This window comes from Dromaius novaehollandiae, chromosome 3 (genome assembly GCF_036370855.1).
Source record: "Dromaius novaehollandiae isolate bDroNov1 chromosome 3, bDroNov1.hap1, whole genome shotgun sequence".
Lineage (NCBI taxonomy): Eukaryota > Metazoa > Chordata > Aves > Casuariiformes > Dromaiidae > Dromaius > Dromaius novaehollandiae.
The window spans coordinates 86965118-86987223 of record NC_088100.1 but is presented as its reverse complement, the minus strand read 5'-3'; the positions used below and the strand labels follow the sequence as shown (position 1 = coordinate 86987223).

Below are 22106 nucleotides of genomic sequence, written 5' to 3'. Positions count from 1 at the left end.
CTCTGTCACTTTCCTTAGGAACAGATTATAGTCTGAAAAAGACAACTTTGATTTCTGAACAAGGAGTGAAGCACTGTCAATTGACAAACTTACTATTTGCCAGAATCTTTCAGTCCAATTCTGTTTGTTCCTCCAAAGTTTTAGCAGTGATCTGAACATAAAATAGTTTGCAATTTGTTTTTATCAGTTCATTGGTGACCAGTGGAAAGGAGAAGCAAAATGCTGCCAAATCAAGATAGCAGGGATTTGTGTACATTTGGCATTCTGGGGAAACTGACTGCATGAGATGGAAGGCAAAAGGGAATCCAGCATAAAGCTTTTCCAGCAAAATCTACCTTGAGATCTGAAACAGTGGGCATCTTCATATGCATCCTCCATCACCATACTGCCTTATTGCCCCAAATCATCCTGACATTTCTCTGCGGTAGGACAGTACTATATCTCATCCAAGTAACCATGGTACAAAAAGGTCACACAGGAAAGTCTGCAGCTGCAGAAGGAATGTTTTCCTGTAGGTTAGTGCTCTCTGGACTCACCTACTCTTGAAAAGACAACCCTTCCAACAGAGATTTGAATAACTTTTCCTGCCTGGGAAGAAGACATATTTACTGCTGCTAACAAGGAAGGAGAAGAAAGCAGTTGCTGCACAGAGAGCCACAGGGAGAGTGATTTTTCTGGTGGTGAAAGTAATTGTCTTTCATTAAATAACCTGCAATCCCAACCTTCAGCACTGCTTTTCTTAGAAGCTATTTTGGGACTCAAGAACATTTGAAAGTTACATTTAATTCCAGTGTCTAATTATTTTTTAATCTTCATTTTAAAAGGCCATTGAAATAAAGGTCACAGAATGCTAACTGTAAATTTCCCAGGTCACTGCCTTTCACTGGCTGTTGCTAGAATGAGTAAAAATGTTATGACAGTAATATGGATTAAGTATTCCCAAATATGTTTTTACTTCTATTATCCTGGTAAACATGAACTTCATAGGGCATAATGATTTTGTAGACATTTTCTGTAGCTTAGTGTGACCACTGAGCTGATAAAAAAATTCTTTTCAAATACTGTTGTTAGCAGTAATAGCAATGCTAGACATTTCTTTTTATCAGCTAATGACTTAGTTTCAGGGGACACTGGCAAACACAGTGGCTGTCTTTTTGCATAGTGAATCACTAAATAAGTCATTATTAGAAGTTTAATCCTTTAAAATGCTAAACAGATAAGAGCTAGCTTTGTCTCTTTTGGAGACAGACATTCCCTTAATTTTGTGAAAACAGAGCACAGAATTTGAATGCCTTCCCAGCTCATAGTCTTAGTCAGACTTCATCATTTGTCAGGTTTCCCTACAGTCACTCCGACACTTGCCTGTCTGTATTATACTCCACCTCTAACAGCAGTAAAATGGGGAAAATTATTAGCAAGATGACAAGTTTAAATTGACTGGGGCTGAACTTTTTGTTTTGTGTTCGTGTTATGCCTATCCTGGCCAGTAGTGATGTCTCATATGGGAAGGAACAGTGTTAGCACTCTCATAATCTTCTTTGCAAGAATTCCAGATGGAGCGAATTTTGGCACATGGAGTCATAGCTCCAAATGGACAAAATGGATCATCATGGAGATTCTTCAGTTGGTCTAGAAGTAACTTTGGATAATAAATCATCATGTCATGCTGCAAGGACATGAACTTCACACTGAAGTCTTGTGGGCAATGCTAGGAGCAATGCTTCAGCCCAGGCAGGGTAGATATGCAAGCAAATGTATAACTAAGTAAGTAAGTAAATGTAGTTTGAAACAATGTGTTGTAGGCACTTGAATAAAACACAACTCAGAGAAAAGAGGATGAAAGAGCAAAATCTTGCTGTAGGTGTAAGGAAGGTTTTGGCCTGGACAAGGCCATTGATTGGTAGTGAATTAGGAGGCATCAGAGCTGTAGCTAGGGCAGGGCAAAAGGGGCACTACAATGAGGGTGCAACCCAGAAATTGGAGAGGAAGGTCTGTGCCAGAGATCTGGACAGAAGGTGCACAGGAAGCTTAAAGAATGTGTCAAGAATCTGATATCCATAGAAGGGACTGTCTTTTTCTCAGGCAATCCTCTTGAAAGATAGGATAGCTACTTATAGTGTAGCTCTTTTGTTGATGAAATGCAGAAGCAGTATTTCAGAGGCTGATATTCCAGAGATGTCACTCAAAAAACCTGAAATCTCTACCAAAAATATATAAGAAACTCTATTTAACATGAGCTGAATGACAGTTGTTACAATTGAGTTCGCTGAGTCAGAGGGGAATAAATCTCAGAGGTCAGTTTGTTGATCCCAGCAATGCTTGCTCAGAGCAGAAGAGGTTAAAGCCAGTGGGAGGTAGGGGTAGACAGTGCTCTTTAGAGTTAGGCATAATTGTTTAACAGCTGATATTGCCTTAAATATCCTTTTTTTTAAAAAAAAAAATCAATCTATACCATTCCTCCTCCCTCTCTTTGCATTGGGTTTGACAGCTGCTGTTCTTTACAGAAAGTGTTAAGAAAGAAGCTAGGCTATAGACCCAGTAGAGTTCCTCAAGGTCAGCTACTGTGTAGCAGTTGTCTATGAACAGTCAGCATTGTGCATCTGCTGTCAAGGTTCATGGCTTTTCCTTCTCAGCATCTGCCGCTTTCTATTAAGGGTAACTGGGAGGTAGATCAAGGCCTTATCAAGCTACAGAATCAGAGCTTCATTTCTGCTACTACCTTTGGTTTGCACAAAAACTGAAAAGCAGTTAGTATGAGTTTCAAACTGGTACATAAGTATGCTGGGATATCACGAAGAAGCACCAGAATTCAAGGCAGAAAAGCTACAGCATGAACAGAGAAACCCACATATTTTGGATCCACATATATTTCAGATGAATGAAATTGGGAGATTTAAACACAACAATAACAAGAAGACCCAGTGAGAGACAGGTGTATGAAATACGGTGGGCTGGCAGTGACACTCTCAGTAGAACAAATTAAGATTAAACTCCTCAAAGCAATCTGTAACACCAAGCTCTGACCCAAGTTGGCATAATTTTGCATTAGCATTAAGGAGAATTAGGTTGCTTCCCAGCTGCCCTTTCCTGCTCCTTCTAACGCTGAGCCGATCTGGGCACAGGACAATCCCAGGCCTAATTTTGATGCAACGATCTCACTTGAAAATGCTAAATTCCTGCCAGACTACAATGACACAGGAGACAGAAGAAAAATAGCAAGTGTCAACAGTTTTCCAGCTATCATGGGCCATAAGCCTTCTCAGCAGGGTGTGTAATTCACCCACAAAGAAATGCAAAACTGTCAATGCTCCATGTTGGCTTCTGGCTTTGTACATGAGCATTTTATTTCCTTTCCTTTCATACTCACACTCCTTAGGCAGTAATGAACCTGGCAATTTTTTTTCCCTATCAAGAAGCCAGCAGTTACCTGCACAGGCATCTTGGACCTGTAGGGTTTCCTGTGAACAACGTAATACATTTACATGACTGGGCCTGCAGTATCTGAGATCTGAAGGCAGAGAGTTTTGGGGAAATAGACAAATGAACCTTGCATTTCCTTCTAGCCTGTTTCTTCTTCACTGAAGAGAGCAAACAGCTGTGAGCAAATCTCCTCAGGCTGAATCAGAAACTTCTAGAAGTTAATGGGTTGGAGAGCAGAACCGGGGCCAGCTGTGTACACAGGCAAAATCAGGAGAGGGCCTGCCAGGCTGACAGAGACGGTAGCTGAGCAGCCCTGCTAAGGTGTGCAGTGGCACCCTGCTTCCTTTGCCTTCACCTCAATCTGGCATTGCTGGCTGGAAATGTGGGAGAAAAAGAGAGGGAGGATGCAAGTAATCATGGCCATCCCTGCTCCTGTCCTAGCAGGGAGAAGAGCATGGCAACCCCATCTCACGGTCACTTTGGAACTGCTGGATCCACCCCACCAGCTTGTCAGAGTCTCCACTCTCAAGTCACACCTCACAGTGTGGCCTGTTACTCAGTTTTGACTACATCACAGCTTTGCACTGGCTTTGATCATATTCCTCCATGAGAGCAATCCTTTGTGCACACTCCTGGTGGCTTCCCCTTTTAATTTGGCCCCTTTTGTTAGCTCAAAAGGGCTTGTTATAGGCAAAAGGAAACACACCTTCTATATATAAAAGAAGAATTTATTGCTAGTAAGGTTGAAATCTTAACTGTTGCATCCAAGAACCCTTATTAGGCCAGATCTAGTTATTACAGAAAAAGGCAAAAAAAAAAAAAAAAAAAAAAAAAAAAGAGAAATGAATGCTACTGTACAGAAAAAGACTCAATAATACCATTAAAATTGTTACACACACTCTTCCTCATTTCTGCTCCTTTTCATAGCATGTGCTTCCACTACTCTGAGTCCTACAGCAGCAGGTTCATTCTGGTGGAGGTAGTGGGTGTTGCAGCGAGTCGTCGGCATCTGGAGTCCTTTGCCAGGAGAAATATGACATTGATGTTGATGGTTTCTTCTTCCTCGCTCTAGGATCTGCATGCAATCATTTTTATATTTTGGCTAAATGCTTGCTCTTTCTTCACTGCTCTTCAGCTCCATGTTACATCCAATTTTACTATATATGGTGCCATTTACATACGTTAGATACTATTTCTTTGTTCCCTTTTTCACCCCCAAAACCGACTTCCTCAAGCTCCAGGTTTCCATTTCTTCAACTGACCACTGGTAAGTTGCTTATAGCTGTGGGGTCTCCAGTGCCAGCCTGTGGCCTGTCTCTTACCATCCTATGCTTGTCCTTCTCTACATGGCCTCCTGCATCTCCACTTCTCAAGGCCTCTGCTGTCATACCACGCCTGTATTTCTCTATACTACAACATTATCTCAGAGTTGTAAATATCTCATTCTACATAAATGTTATTTGTTACTTGTTACTATTATCTATATAAGAATTTTGGTTGTACCATACAAAGTTAAGCAAAAATAAAACCCATTATTAGCCACAGTCACCTGGCCATTAGAAAAATTACTGTTACAGCTAAACCAAGTAAAAGCAAAGCTGAAGGCAGGTCAAGACAAGTTCAGACAGAGCCAGCCTGACAAGCCTCTGTCCTGAGTCCTTGCAAATTCAGTACAAAGCATGTGGCTAGCAATGGCAAATACCATAATCCTTGGCAACAGGGTCACACTTTCCTGGCATATGCTGTTTGTAACACACGATGAAAGATGCACAGTTGGTTTGTAGCTCTTGGATGCTGTAATGGCATCTCCCCAGCTCATTCCAGTAACTCCCTTCCTGTCTGCATTTATCTCCATGTCAACACTTTCTCTTTTGCACTAGGACTAGTGTGCGCTGCTCCTGGGCTTCCTTCTCAAACTGCAAATGTCAGGAAAGACCTTTACACTCACACCATAGTTGCCTTAGACAGAGACAAAGCATGGAAGGCTTAAGCTGAAAAGGAGTTTAATAAGCAAGGAGTGTCTTCAGTTAGGAAACTTTAATAACTTTTTGCAGTCATGATTGTCTCTTTCTACCTGCAAAAGCTGAAATGAAACATCTTGTCTTTAAGGCCAGGTTTCCCTTTTGAGCTCTTCCTGAGAGTTCAGCTTGTTATACATGAGAATATGTTCTTCTGAGTGGAATACAGGGATGGCCTTTGCAGAAGTGAAAATTGGGCAAGCTTGTACCTGATGCCAGTCTTTAAACACACACCAGTGCCAAATCCTATATTTAAAAAAATGTGTCCTGGAAGATCAATACATCTGATCATTCAAGTCTGGGGGTATTATGTGTTGTTTTTCATGTCAAAGTCAATTTATCGTCACTCTGGATTGTGTGTTGTGAGGGTCATCTTCAGTTACAAAAGACTGATGAGGATGCCAGGATTTTGTTGCAGGAAATGTACACTTCAGTTTTAGTGACGAAACAACTGGAAGTGTTAGCCTGTTTCTCTGCTCCCAACTGTGAAAGTATCCTGTGGGGAAAAAAAGTTGTCTGATTCTGGGTAATAGTATTGAGAAACTGTTTTTTCACTTTTTAATGTCTTAAGTCTGAGGTAGAGTGGTATTCCCTCAACTCTTTTCTATCAGGCAGATGCGTGGCGACTAAACCCAGATGACTGGGTTGTCAGCTGTCAGTGGAGAGATGTTATAAAGCCTTCACAAGTAGCATTTTGCTGGCAGCTGCATCAGAGATGTCATGAATTGAAGCGGCCTGCAGATTGAACTTTCCTCCCTGGCACAGGAGGAACACAGTGCTGCTCAGCAGCATGGCTAAATCTAAATTTTCAAATACTAAGCTTGAAGCATTGTAGGCAGAGGCCTGATTGCTCACGTTATGGGAAGAGAAGGAAGTAGAAGGGACAGAGCTAGGATCTAGAGCCAGAGGAAAGGTGTGGAGAGACCACTTTGCTTTTTCCGCCACTGCCAGGAGATTGGGAAGATCAGCAGCAACCAGGGGGCTTTGGGTTCCCTCTCTTTCTCCTCCTCCACCCCCCATCCCTGTCCTCTGCAGTAGCTCCTGTCCTACATTACCCTTTTGTGGCAAGTGGTACCTGCCCTTGGTGGCAAGCCTGGCTTTTCAGGGCTTTGGTGAGGCAAAATGGGCATCAGGGCCACAAGACATTTCAGTGCCTCCAAGCAGTTTTGCCATCCTCTCTGTTACCTTAGGTCTCAACCCAGCCCTGTGTTGATAACATGAGGGAACTGCTAACTCTGCTCTGTTGCAGAAAGAGCATGTTAGTGCCTGTTTGGCAGCTTCCACGAGCTCCAATACATACTTAAAACCAGACACTTTTACCAAAATGTCCAATACCTTGCAGCCTGTCCCAGAGGAACAACCTTCTTTGCAGCATCTGTGCATTGACTGGTGACTGCCTTGATGATACAAAGGTTTACTCAGAAATTTCATCTTGGGAATAGAGCCACTAAGTGCAGTCAGGTGAACAGTCAGGTCTTAACTCCAGTCATTCTGCATGACTGGGGTAACATAAATCTACCTTAGACCTGTAGTGAAAGGATCCCACTTCATTAATGAATTCCTGGATGAAAGAAAGCTAGCACAGCCTCAAGAACATGAGAAGTCATTAATGGCATCCTCAATTTAAGAACATTTGCAGATTTGTTTTAGAACATGACTGCTCAGTCACTTCCACATTTTCCCTTCCTCTTTCCCCTGAACCAGAGGCATATTCTACAAAAACTAGTTCTATGGTCTTCACTTTTGTGCGTGATCTTGGTGAGTCAGGAAAATAAGTTTCAGGAAGAAGAGCTAGAAGAAGAAAGGAAGCTTTTTGACTTACACATGCTTGTCTTCTGTAATTGAGTGTGTTGGGAGGCATAGAGCTGTCGAGGACATGAAAGGTAGATTTCAGTGACAGAATTGAAAGGTTTCACGCACCACAAAAACTTTCAGTGTAATTATTAGGAAAGCTCCTCCCCTTAGAAATGCTTAACTCTATGATTGCTGCAAACTTACTAGTGCAAGGGAAAGGAAGGAGAGAACAGAAAATGCTGCTCGAAAGTTTTATCAATATGCAGAGCTGTTTAGTAAATCTGTACATGTATCTATTTAACAACCTGACAGCTGCTTCCCTTGTCTCCATCCCACTGTTTGTTGACATCATGTCTACTTTTTCATTTCTGAGAATTTAACATTAAGGCAGTAAAAACTGGTCTAAAAAGTAACAGATATTGGGAATAATGGAGCTAGTGAAAATGAAATCTTTCATTGATTTTTCTTGAAAGGAAAGGTGACCCTACTCTGTGTGAAGCTGTAACCATGGTAGCAGAACTAGTCGCTGGAAAAAAATGATGCTGCTTTTACAGTAGGAGGTGGAAATGGACACTCTGAGCTGAACATTTTCAAGTCCATGATTGGAAGCTTGAGCCATTTTCATTTAATAAGTTTTGGCTTTGAAATGGATTGTGTTATTGTATTTCTCACAGAAAAAATGTCAGTGAGAAAAGAACACACTCAGTAATTGGGCCACACCAACACCAGAGAAGCTGAGGGACCCTTGTGTTAGAAGAAAGCTGAATCCCTGATGATAACAGTTATCAAATAACAGGTATCAGTGATACAACGGGGTATCCCAGATATATAGACACCAACTGTCACTTAGCTGAAGGGCCTTTACATCACTGGCTGCATAAATGGGCCTTGAAGCATTAAAAGGGGGCCTTGATATAACCAGGAATTCAGTGCATAGTGCTTATGGGGCACTTCAAATGTCTGAAGTGCTATACAAAGAGCTAATTCTCATTATCATCTGGGAAGGAGAGCAGCACAGATACTGAGCCAGCAAGGTCAGCTTGCTTGCCTAAAGCCAGAGAGAAAATCTGTGCCCAAGCTAGTGCTGGAAAGCTTGATTTTCAAGCCTATGCTCAGAGCATTCCTGCTCCTGCACCACTTGCCCCCACAGCTCGCATTGTACCCTCCCAAGCCATATAGACATGGTCATTTTAGTGACAGATGTGTCTTTCCCTGTGCACCCGGTGCAGCTTCTTTTTAGATGCTGGAGAGGCTCCAACACGTAGACCAGTGAGGGGTCCTGAGCCAGCAGCTGGGTGCTTACTCCAATTTGGCCACAGGGAAACACAGGATAACTCTGCACTTTGGGGTACACTCTCTCCTTTTCCTTTGCATCCATAGTGAGAGTTGGTTGAGGACAGATTCCCATGAAAAACTCCGTTCCTCTGTGTCTTCCCAGGTCTGCTTCAATCAGATTTCAAGGGCTTTGCTGATTGCTAGTGAATAAACAAAGAGGGCTGAAGTGCCTATTATCCTTTTAACAGGAAAAATGTATATATATGAGGTATAACTGGTATGCAATTTGCATAGTGTAACTGATTCCTTCTGTTTAAGATAAGCCATCTCTAAAGCCATAGGTGTTTGACACACGGGCACAGTTACTGAGAAACAACAGACATCGAGCCAAACTTTTCTGAGGAGGACTTTGAATTAAAGTAAATGTACCTCTCTATGTACATCAATGATGGCACCATAAACTGGTGTACAGTCCTGTAGCCCAAAATAAATGCTCTTGTTTATACTAAAATGCTAAGACTCTCAGGCACTGTGTGTCTAATTTAGGATCCCAGTCCCTCTTTGTAATTACATCAAGAAAAGTCGACTTGAACTTCAGAAACAGAACACTTTTGTCATAGCAATACTCTGATTCAAAAACCATTTTATAATCCCTGATGTGCTAAATAACCACTGTAAAATTAAAAACACTTGTAATGCCAAGTAAGAGAGTGGCATATGTACAAGCTGGTGGTTCTGCTTGCTTTTGACGAAGGTTGCCATATAGAAGTAATCTGTGCAGTAATGCACATTGAACTGAAATTCACAGGAAATACAAAAGCAATATGCAACCGCAAAAGTTGCCTTTAAAATATAGCAGTACCAGGAACTCTGTTAACTATCATAGTTGGTGTGCTGAATGCTTTCCTCAATGGGTTAGATGCCTTTGGTAGCTAATATTACAAGTTTCCCTTTTTAAACTCAGGCATGTAATCCCTAACTTTCTTACTGGTTTTACAAAGGCTGTGGCCATGTTTTTTGCATCCTGGAGACAGGACAGCTGTAAGACTTGCTACAGAAAGACTAGTCAAATAGAGCCGTTAAGAAGTCTGTTGCTTAGCAGGTGTTTCTTATTGCGAACCTATGCATAAAAAGGACATCCACCAGGATTTATATCTACAGCATTGTCATCTGGAATAGCCCAAGCTATTAACCGCAGTGAAAATGTGGTATCCTAATCTTTAGGATGCATTACAGAAGCCTGCTCTGGTCTCAGACGTCATATCCTCACTACTCTTTTTACCAGATTGAGCTTGAGTGGGCTTTTGTGGCCTTTCCTTACTGTCCCTGGAAGAAGACCACACTTACTGTGGTGAGCACCAGTCATGTCAAGCCTGTATAGAGATACAGTTGCACTGTCTGAATATCTTCCTTAGCTGTGTGACTTTCAGTCACAGAAGTGACTTTCAGTGGGCAATAGGGGGAAAAAGGAATTTGCTTCAGTAAGCACTGAGGAATGAAAGAGCCTTGAAGGCAAATTTGGTTGCAGGATAAAGATAAAAGGAGAGAAGCAGGGGTCAGAGAAAAGGGCCAGTGTGAAAGCTAGAGAATCAGAGGATGGGAGAAAAATAAATTAAAAAATTTTAGCAAAAAACTTTAGCAAACTCTGTAATGATCTTGTTTGTGGCAGAGGAGAAGAAGGATCAGACTTCCTTCAGTTCTAGGTCATTGCTGGAAGACTTCAATCAAATCCTCAGAAGGCTGCACTTCCCATTTTGACAACTAATAAATGATTGTACAGGTTGACTGGCAAACCTTTTTTAGAATAGACTGATCTGTTCCTGGGGTTCTTCTGGCACCATTTTTTGAGTAGAAATTGGAAGAGAAATGGAAAGAGAAAATAAGAGCAGTTCTCCACTTTTCCCACTTCCTTTTCATGTGAAACCCTTTTCTCCCACCTCATGAATAATTCTGGTTCTGTGTAGGGAATATATGTCTTGATTCCAGAAAATAGGTGTGGGGAAAGGGAGAACAAGCTACAGAAAAAGGAGAAGGGAAAAGAATAGAACAAAATGGTTGATGAGAGAAGAATATCCAGACAAAGGAGGACAATGAGAAAAAACTGAAGCAATGTGATTTTTAAGGGAAAAAAATGGTGCAGATGGGCAGAATTAGAAAATAACAGATAGAAAATAACACAGACTAGGACCATTTGAACAGTAAAGGGATACAAAAGGATAAGCAACATTTTGTCCCAAACATCTATTTGATTGGTAGGCCATACTTCTAATACTATTTCAGTTTGATCAACTTGGTTAAAAAAAACCAACAACAAATACCTCTCAAGTAAAATCTTTAAAAATATATATAGATTGCTTTTGCATATCTTAAGCAGAACTAACAAAGCACATTTCTAAATGACTAAAAAAGCTGTTAAAAGCCTTTGGCAAGACTAACTTTGTGTGAGTCAGATTAGCATATTGAAGAGGCATAACAGTATTCCCAACAGGAGATGAAAATGTCCAGTTTTGCAGAAATCTTTGATTTTTGCTTTATTGCCATCAGCTGCATATTGTAGCCACATTGTGCCAAAAGTGTATTAATTGTGAAGCCACATAATGTATAAATGCCTTCTAGTGGCACATATAGCCTGAATATCATTTATCAAATCTTCAGTTTACTTAGCAATAGTAGTGACAATAGCCCTCTCATGGAATATTTTCATGCGAAGAGTTCAGAACAGTTTGCAAAATACTCTAATGCATGCTGATCTGGATAACCATACTATTAAAAATTTCCGTAGGTTTTGATATTGCCCAGTTTCAGAGGACATGGTAAATAGTACTGAGTATGTGCCTATGAGTGTGTGCAGATCTGCAGAAAGAAAGGAGAAACACGTGTATACACACACAGAGCAAAGGGAAACTGATGGTGTAGAACATGACCCTTAGTTAAGGAGCTGTATCTGTGTAGTCACTGTACTGTGTTAGGTATTTTATATCAGAACTGATGCTTTGAAACCTGAAAATGCTAATCACTGCTTCTGATAACATACGCATTCTTTAGATTAAAAATGCATTAAACTCCTAAAAGCTCTTAGGAGATGTCTGCGTTTCCCTCACTGACAGCTGCGTGGTCAGAATCTAAGCCAACAGGGGATCAAAAAACTAATGAGAAAGTCTTTTGATGGAGGTGACAGAGCTGAACGCCCACGTAGGTAAAAGCCTGAGGCAGGTGCCTGTTAGTCTGAGTGTACAGCGTGCGTCTACTTCAAAAACAAGACATACCATGAGTGAACTAAATAATAAATTACTTCTAAATTGGCCTTTGTTACAAACATTTTCTCATTGCCCCCTTTCTCCTTCTCCGCTTCCCCCACCCATGCAATGTATTTATTTGGATAGGGGACTCATGCCAGTACGTGACCAGTGATTAGTTTCACCATGTTCAGAAACAGGTTAGATCACAAAGGGGTTAACTTCTTTTGCTAGCTACTAACTGCTTCTCTACTTGTGATTCATGCTGAAGATCTCCAAGGCTAATTTACAGTACAGAAAAACAAACTGTGTACTCTACAGATTACAGGGTGAACACCATCAGTATGAGCAGAAGCTTGAAGAGAGCTGTAGGTCCAGCCTTTTGGAGGTGCGAGCCACCTATTCACTGGTTAGGCTAAAGGTATTATAGAGCAATATTAAACTACAGCTGATGGACTAATGAATTACATTGCATTATAAAACCACGTAGATCACAGTTTTGCTTGTTTGTTAGGTATCTGCTTGTTCTTCCATACAACTGAGCTAGGGTACTGTTTACCAAGCTTGTATTGTATCAAACACACCATCGTACTCATCATTTTGGCTCATGAACAATAGTTCATCAAGAAAACCTTTTCCAGGCACCGCTTTGCTGGCATGAACATGTAGCTTGAATGCCGACTAGCTTTTCTTGTCCAATTACCTTTATTCTAGTTCAAATTAGAAACGTGGACAAACATCAAAGAGGTAAAAATGTTTCTGAATAGGAAGTTAGACAGTGAGTATTGTTCAGGGTCCACTGGTTTCTTTCAGCAATGTCCTTCACCTGACGGAGAAGTGAATTCTTTCACAGACAAAAGCTAGCTCCTAGAGATGTCATGCAGAGAAACAGGAAGTCTTCTCTTCATGATGGGGTGGGGATAAAAATACCTATTGACATACTGCAATATGTATTTTTAAAATGCCAAGGTGTTCTAGATTGTGTTTTCATCTGCCCTATGATTTCTGCCTGCAGACCTCTTCATAATTTGGACTGTGTTAAATACCACTATATCACTAGGAAAAATATCAAACATGCCGAGGCTAGATCTGAGAGTAACCATGCCCTTTATTTTGTATAATCTTGAAAACTAAAATATGCAATTTTTCAGTATTTCTCTTTGGAGTGTAGTCCTTCTGTTTCTTGCTTTTTCTGCTACATAATCAGCTACAGTTTATGGTTTTACAGGGGGTGAGAAGAGGATGAAACTGAATAAATTCTTCTATATTAAGATTTCTGCCCATCAGCGTCTGTTTAAAATTACACAGTTGTAGTAAGCCTGTATTTGTGCAGTGTATTCACAGGTGCTTGCCCCCCAGCTGCCCTTCTGGCTAGCTGCCACTACTCTCTGGATGTATCTAGCAGGGCAGAGGAGCGCCTCGGAGTAAGGGGGAAGGGAAAGCTTAAGAAGAGGGTTGAGGAACGCACTGTTGTTGATTTTCCATTCTTGCATCTTGTTCAATAACCCTTTCAATTTATGTATATATGTGTTTACTTTAAATTCTGATCCCAGAGGAAGGAAATTTGGAAATAGCCAGCATGAGGAAAAAATGAAGCACGAGCATCCCTGAGTCCAAGAGCTAATGTGATGTCAGGTTCTTGGTGCAAACCTCTAGGATGTTGCTTGTGCAGAGATTGAAGAGCTGCTGGGCCTTCCCTGTCAGTGATTCCTCCAGGAAAGGGCAGCACCCAGCCTGTGTAGAGCTGATATAGCCGGTTTTCTTCTCCTTCACTTAGCATATTATTTATGGTGCCTTGGAGCTCAGGTACAGAGCCCCTGCTCTCCCAGTTCTTGGGCTGACAGAAGTGCCTTGTGGGACCAAAGTAGTAAGCCAGTGTAGTTCAGAAACCCCCTCAGACTGCTCTCTAAATTCAACTGTTCTGGATTCCCAAACCAGCCGGCATAAAAAAAAGAAAAAAAAAAAACCAAAAAAACCAGCACTAGGATCAGGAGGGATACTTACTGTTCTCTATGAGAACGTCTATCTGATACAGTTGAAAATCTGTCTCCTCCTCCCTTAATCCTCTCTGCCCTCTTTTTTTGTAATTCAGTGTCAGGGAATCAAAATGCCATGCAGAATATTCAGCAGCTAATAGGTGGAAGGATCAGCAAAATAAAATAACTAGGATCAGTGGGAGCAAGCTAACCTTATTCTGTGAGGAGACATGTGAGTAGATTTATTAGTAGACAAAATAATATTTGGTTTTGGATTAGGTGTACTGCCCTGAACTCACTGCAATCATTTAAGTGGAAAACAGTGCAGAATTATTAAAAACAGATCAGTGGCAGGAAGAAGAATTTGTTTCCTTCCAAGGTGAACTAGAAAGAAAGTTTGCATGTACCTTCCTATATACAATTTTCTTTCCATGACTGGAAAAGTAGCCAAATTAAAATGTTCATGACAAATACAGTAAAAAAAAGAGGCTACTACCTAAGTCTCACTGGATGCCAATGGGTACCAATGGGTATCAATCAACAAAAATTACTCATTCAAAGAGAATCATGAATTAATCAGATAGTTCTACTAGATACCTGTCATTCTCATTCAGTAGAATACAGCCCTCAAGATGTCCTGGCTAAAAACTGGGAGCCAGACACACAAAAGCATTGTTTTACTATGTAACAAAATACCCTGGAAACCATTCTAGGGTGTAAATAAAAAGGCAGTGATCTCATGAATCTCCTGAAGTAAATATATATTTCAACAATTAAGGAATTTCTAATATGACCAATGAAATTACAAAGGTCCAATAGAGAAAAGGAAAGCTGCTTTTCACATGGTTAGAAATCTCTAGTTCTCTTGGCCCAGAAAGGCTGTTTATTTTCCAAAATGCTGTTCAGTGAGACAAACGTGCTATTTCAAGAAAGTACACTGCCACAGATGATAACACAAGCAATCTGAGACTGCTAAACCCCTCTGTTTTTCCATTATAAGATAGAACTACAGATTTTTTTTTCAGAGAAAGCAATATAGCAGAGAGAGAGTAAAGACAGGAGCAGACTGAAGGGCTTTGGCACGGGGTCTAGCACAGGGTGGGAACAGGCATCCAAATTCATCAGTGTGCCACAGGAAGTTAAAAAATGAAAAGCTGTAGCTTCTAACTTGAGAGATGAAGATCAAGAGCGAGCTTTCCAGAATAGTGTAATCAGAAGTGTTTCCTTACAGCAGTACAGTGTAGAAATACCCAAACTGGTACAAAGACTGGATGTAGTTAAGCCATATGTATGGTGGCCCACCTACATCTGGCCTTCTAAATTAGCTGAGATGGAATACCACAGTATAAAAGCTTTATTTTTTCCGGTGTCTGAAATAGCTTGGGATCTCTAGACAGCAATGCACACTGGGATCCAATGGGGTTGCCCAGCAGCTGGCTTGGGAGACTTCAAGCCAATTCTCAAAAACAACTTAACAAGTCAGGATTTGGTAAGATTTATGGTTTACTTTGGAAATGGGATTTTAAATCTCCTAAATGACCACACTGCTTCCAAATGTTCAGCTCAGACCTAGTTCCATCAAGGACACAGAGTGAGTGAAAAAACATTCAGTTTAATTGTGTAGATGTAAAATGATTACCACTTGGTACAGCGTTGAGGATACCTAATTTATTGGGGAAGGTGCTGCACGTTTGACTGTTTACCTTGTGCATAGAGCTTATGGATCTGAAGTCAAGTACAGCATTTTGAGGTCAGAGCTGCTGAATCAGATAAGCAGAGGACTTAGTGACAGATAAAGCCTATAAAGACACTGCAAAGCAAGCTAATTTGGCAAAGATACAGAGCAGTTTTAGAAGAAAGTCTGCAGAAATTGAGTTTTCAGATTACTGTGAAAAGGCTTCAGAGGGAACCCGGTAGGTTATTTTTATCTGGAATTTAATTTCCATGCTCAAGGCTATGAAGATCAGTATACTGAAAGAGGAAATACAAAAGTGAACCTATAGGGAGCAAAGGTAGAATCCGTCTGAACCAAAGTAAAACAGCTAGAACAGAAAGCTGATAGCAGTTAGTTGTCTTCCACCTGGGGAAAACATAAATGCTACCCAGGGCTACTTGACATGGACAAAAACAAATCTCTGAGAGAGTCATTTTAGAAAAGTATATTTCTTTCTGGGAAAGTATATCACTGAACTGGAATAGAGTCAGATTAATAACCCAGACAATTTTCACAAAATATCTCAGTGGAAAGAAACTTCAAGGAAGAACACACGCAAGAGGAACACAGCAACAACAATTGTCCATACACCACAGTAGGAAGTTTTGTAGCAAGAATGCATGAAAGACAATGGCTGGGTTCTGAGAAGAGGATCTGTTGTAAGAGGCATTCCTAAAATATAGAGTAATAAATCAATGGGGCCTGAGGAACTAGACTGAAGACAGACTCTCCTAGGTGGAGAGCAGCACTGCACCAGAGGCTTCCACAGAAATATTGCCAGAGGTAGCATGCAGGCAAACCCTCTTGTAAATGCCAAACAGGTGGTAATACCCTGTTGCTGGATATCCCAACCAGGTGAAAAATACTGAGTACACACTGCTGGGGAGTTGTTCCTTAGCAATAGGAATGGGCAGCTTGTGTTAATGACCTGTTATCTTGGGAATCCCCAAGGAAGTGCTACTAGGAAGGATGAAAAGGGAATCCTGAATCCATGTGACAGAGACTATGCAGGTCAGGGGCCAGACTGTTCCTTTACAGCATTGTTTGACTTAATCTTCACATCCTAGAAGGGAGGTACTTTTATTTTGAACAGAATTTGTGCCTACAGCAAAGAGTCTTGCTAGGGTGCCGACCTCATATTAATAGAACAATAGCCTGGAAGACACAAAGATAGGTAGCTTGAATTATTATCATTAAGAAGCTTCCTTGAATTGCACTAAGCACATCCTTCTGTAAATTATTAAGCATTGAAGAAACATAAAACCCTCACTTTCATCATGTATTTTTCCACTACTCTGAACCCAGGCAATAAAAATCAATGGAATGAGTTTCTACTTTCCATTACTGCAAGTTATATTATATCTGTTTGAAAACAGTTACATCTGATTCTAATTTACATGTAAGTACTTTTGCATAGCATAAAGGGGCCTTAAAGAGTGTCACTTACATTCACACACACTTCAGGGGCCTTTTATATTGCCAGAGTACCAGAGTGAACAGTGACATATGACCTCCGTTTAAGTGAAAATCAGGCATGGTTACTTTAAAAATGAACTTCATCTGGACAGATCTGAATCCTGCCAGTGCTGGAGAGGTAGGGCACCTGGACAGCTGCAGGAACACTCCTGTATCATATGACAGGAAGCAGAAGTTTCATATAGAACAGTGTCTATGAGGCTACACTCTTTAGCGCACACCCTTCCCCACTCTTTCTGCCTTTCCTCTCCCCTGTTTATAAATTTGTTGAGTACATAGCTATCTCCTCTAAATAACAGAAAGTGAGGGAAGAAAAATGATTTCATTATGTGATTCCCTGGGTAGGTAAAAATAATGTTGTTAAACTGGTGACCATGCACGAATTTCACAGAAGTGACAGCATGGGCTCCTTCATGCTTTTCGTATATAGCAGAGCTAAAAATAACCAATATAATGTTATGCTTAGATTTTATAAGACTATGTTTATGCTCCCCTGTTGACAAAGAAATGATCTGGTAACACCACTGCAAATGCCAGATCAGAATATGGCATGGAAGAAATTACATCAGAACAACTAGAAAAGACAAGGAGTTTTTCAACAAAACTTTCTGGGGAGAAGGTTACTCCGGGGAGAGCAGGAGAGTGATAGGGATATGGGTTAGCATGGTTAAGATGAGGCTAGGACTGGGAGGAGGCAGTAAATCAATGTCCCATGATGAGAGCAGGCATGTTCCTTTCTCCCCTTCCATATACAAGAGAGCTCTGTTAATTTTTTCCTCTGAATTCTGAATCTGATATCCAAGAGACTTGTCTGCTTTCAAGGCTAATGAATTTCTTCAGATAGCACTAACGGTCATGCTCACTGTCTTGTCTGCCTTTCTCCTTTCACTTCCCCAAATATTCCAGACATCTCTCCAAGCAGATCTTTTGGTTTCACACTAGCATCAAAACCTTTACATTTGTCATGAAACAGAATTGTCACAATCTGACCGATGCTTGTGAGAAAAAAAAACACAGTGAACAAGAGGTCTGTGTAATGTCAAGGCAGGTTTGAAAGTAACTGTGCAAATTATTTTTTAAAACAAACTTCAGCAACATAAGGACTAAGGGAGGTAATAAGAACAGCTCACAGTCAAGAAAGAAAGGACTCCCTTCTGTTCAGAATCACATCTCTGCATCTTTACTGTCTCATGAAGAGTTTCACAAGACTGGCTGGTAGCAAACCTGACCCAAATGGACCTTGAATCAGGTGAAATCTGTTAACAGTAGCATCTACTAGATTGATCATGCAAAAGCACTTTGCACCTGCTATCTCTTTTCTAGCCCACAGTCATGAGTAATTTCTTGTTTCCTTCTTTCTTCTACAGGATATTACAAAGCAGACCAGATTGCCAAGAGAGCAAATGAAGGGATGGCACCAAAAGCAGCTGTCAAGTTTGGATTCCTTAGACAGGAACAGTCTGATCGGCAGCAAAGCCGAAAGGAATATTTGGCTCTGAGTCATTGTCTCAAGCACCCTGGGGAATAGAAAATCGGAGGGTGAGGGCAGTGATAGAGAGTTGTAGATTATTTTCACTTTACATAGCTGTCTATTTAATTGTGAGTTTGAGTTTTTCTGTGTATGGTACATAAAAGAGTTGCCCAATATGATAAATAGAAACCATATATTTACGAAATGCTCAGAGAATACAAGCATTGCTCATAATAAGAATATTACTACCTCACGACAAGGCCACAATTGTTTTTTCTAGTTGGAATGTACAGCACAATGAATGAAAAGTGAAATTATTCCAGTGACAGATGAAAGCAGGGGCATTCATCTTGGCTTGACCGACCTATTTGTTCAGGAAATTTTGCCATTTGGTTCAGGACTGGACTTCCTAGTTTCTTTGGGTGCCTTTCACCTACCCAATTTGTTCATTTCTTTCAGTTTTCATCTTTGATAACTTGTTCTGCATTTCCTAAAAGTTCTCAAGGGATTAGTGTATTCTCATTTGTTACCTAAGGGTCTTAGTGGTCTTCTACACAAGATGGACAGAAGAGACACTTTCAGTGATCTTTTTAACAGCAATATAAATTGTTTCAATGCTTGCATGACACTAAAGTGTGTGGAGCGGCAATCTTCCAGATTTTGCAGGAGTTGGCAGCTAGCATAGCTCCTTAATAGAACAGCAACATATTTTTCCTTCAGATTTGCAGTTTCTAAATGTCACTCTTTTATTGTTGATTTATAGAGATCTTTTCTTGCCAGACCCAACCAAGCAATATATATACATGAAATAAATATTATATACTCCAAAAATAATGCTTTTTTTCCTTGACTGAAACAAAAATCATGGTGAAACATTTTAAATTATGTCTCTTCTGCACCATTTCATTAAGTAAATCAAATGGTTGGATCTCTCTGAAAGACAAGTCTTCTAATTTTATACAGATGATTGCACAGTGTACTGAAGAATAAAGATGAATGGCTACTAATTTACAGCCACTCTTAACCATATATTTAATTGCTGTAAAAGATTGTCATCTCACTGTCTAACTCGATAAATTTGAACATTGAACCTGTCCTGTTTACTAAAAGTTATGCTTCAGCATTATTTTCTAATATTTACTTGAATACTTTAATACCCTGAGAAGTTACATAAAATGAAAAAATCTAGTAATAAAAGTATTGCCAGTGAGATTTTAATTGAACAGAGGCAGAAAAGACAGTTAGTCACACAGCAGTCTTACTCCTGCTATTTCCACTGAATACAGAGACAGTATTATCTCATCACCTTGTAAACGGTCAATATTTGAAGGTCAGACATTGGTTTCCTCTATGTTTAGAGCTGAAATGGATCCTCATGTTGGTACATGTTTGAGTAAGTTTAGGAGTTCTCCTGAACTCCTGGGCTGCAGGTGAGAAACCTCCAGGGCTGCATGAGTCACTGTGGTCAGAATCATGCTGTTTGTACTGGACTCCGTTAAAAATAGCTTCCACTTCTCTAGTCTGCTTGTGCAGTTAAAATAGCTGGCAGTGATGCTCAGCATTGTAAGTTTCATGATTTTGCAGGTCTTAATTGAGCCAACAGCTTCACCTTTGCCTGAACAGACACCAACGCTATCTATTTTTCCAGATGGAAAAATGTTGCAGTTACATCATCTATTGCTTGCCTTGTCTGCTTGAGTTTCAGCCTCAGAGTGAACAGGAGATTTAATTTGTTGCAGTTAGCTTTCTGCTACCTCCTGCTTTCCCATATGTGGAAAATGAAGAAGTAAATATCGTTTTATATAGTGAACATCAAATACATGATTGAGCTCAGCTCTGGACTTATTTGACATAGCTTTTCAACTGTTCAAGGCCAACAGATAGGTTTATGCACTGCTGTTTGGTGCTCTCACCTCCCTGTCTGCACCCCAAGGAATTACAGATATTGCTGTCAGCCCACTGAGCCTTTGTAGCCCTGTCAAGGTCATTAACAGAGCCTAAATTGCACATACACGTGATGACTGCATTTTCATGTCTCTTTACCTGATTCAGATTGGCACTGCCTTCCCATCTGCAGACAGGACTACTGGGATCACACTGGTGTCAGCCCAGACTGTGGCCATACTACATTGCTCCCTCTGAGCAGAGAGAGTCATGCATCCTTGCCTGGACAACACTTCAGACAGACTTCTGAACTGGGCAATTGTCTCCTGTAGGCATCCTTTAAGCAATTTTAACTGCAGAACAAGCATTTTGCTTGGTAGCCAGGACCCTAATGTCACAGGTGAAACATATGGTAAGATAGTCTTTAATACACACTCCAAAACCATTGAGGTGAGTGGAACTGGATCCAACAGGACGGAGCATCTCAAAGCATCTCCCCCTGGCCAGACAGACCCCTTAAGGAGAGTAGGGCCACTGGGGAATGACGTTTTACAAGTATAAATGTACTTACAGGACCTGCTGGCAACACTCACAGAGGCCACAATACTGGGAAATAAGTGGCCACAGCTGTTCCACCACTCCAACAAGTACTCTCCCTCCCATGCTATGACCTTGTACTCTTCACTTGTGCCTGGCCATCATAACACAATGTTTAATGTTATGACTACTTTCTACAGAATATCCACTGGCTAGAACATGAGCTTTCGCCAAGTGAGTGTATGGTAAGTACACAGAGAAGTGTATTTAGATGCAGTTTAGATGTAGTTTAGATGAAGTTTAAATGCAGTATATTCAATGGCTTTGTAAGGTCAAAAAAGTAGTTATATTTATTAAAACAAATATAGATAACTCTATAAAAGCTGGAAATTTAGATTTCCTAATAAAAATTTTCAACAACTATTACACATTTTAGACATAATTTAGTGGAATGAATAACACTTGGATAAAATTCTGTAGGTGGTATTGAAATTTCACAGTAAAGGAAGGAGAATTAAAAGATTACATTTGAGACGCATAAAGACAGTTAATTTAGATGCTGGGCTTAGCCTGAGTACAAGGTAGAATTTAAAGATGTAGACAGACTAATTATCCATGTGAAATAAAACCATATATAATAATTGGATATGGTATTTTAAGATGTACTTTTGGATAAGTGTGTTTTCAGAAAAGCAATGTTAGAAATATAGAATAGTGAATGTCTTTCCACTCTTGTGCACCACAATATTATTATAATTTCCTGCAGAATTTTAATAAAGTTCAGATGCGTTATCTACAGTAACTATTTATGTGTGTTTGATTAAATTTATAAATAGACCAAAAGAAAAAAAAATACTAGTGAATAGTAAATAATGAGGAACACAACAAAAATGAAAATACAAAGGACTTTTTAGGATGACTAAGGATACATTGTAGTAGGTGAAATAAAGTGAAAAAGAGGAAAGGATAAAACTCTTCCTCAGGTGTATTTGCCTGACATTTCACTTTGAAAATGGCTGCTGAGTAAAAAAACACAAGTATTGGGTTTGCCATGTCATAGGTTTGCTCCTCTGTATTCCATGGAGCTGTAATTGTAATACTTGTAATCACACTTACTATGAGAATAAAGATAAAATAAGTAAGTGTGCTGTTTCAGATGGGAGCCTCTACGTCTTGTTAGGCTTTGTCATAACGTGACTAATAGACAACATGCGCACACCAGCATGGCTAGCATACTGTGGCAAGAACATTAGAGGTGAGTTAGTAACTAATAAAAACTTGCTTAGTTCTCAGTCCCTCTGAGAG

At 40.2% G+C, this 22106-nt stretch overlaps 1 protein-coding gene across 1 annotated transcript in view; it reads left to right on the top strand.

The window, feature by feature from the left end:
* Nucleotides 1-21567, top strand: part of OPN3 (opsin 3) — a 57108-nt gene extending 35541 nt beyond the window's left edge. The window contains exon 4 of the mRNA XM_026102653.2: nt 18277-21567. Coding sequence (XP_025958438.1) covers nt 18277-18408 — 132 coding nt within the window. The 3' untranslated portion in view covers nt 18409-21567. The remainder of the gene's footprint in view (nt 1-18276) is intronic.
* The last annotated feature ends 539 nt before the right edge of the window (nt 21568-22106 follow it).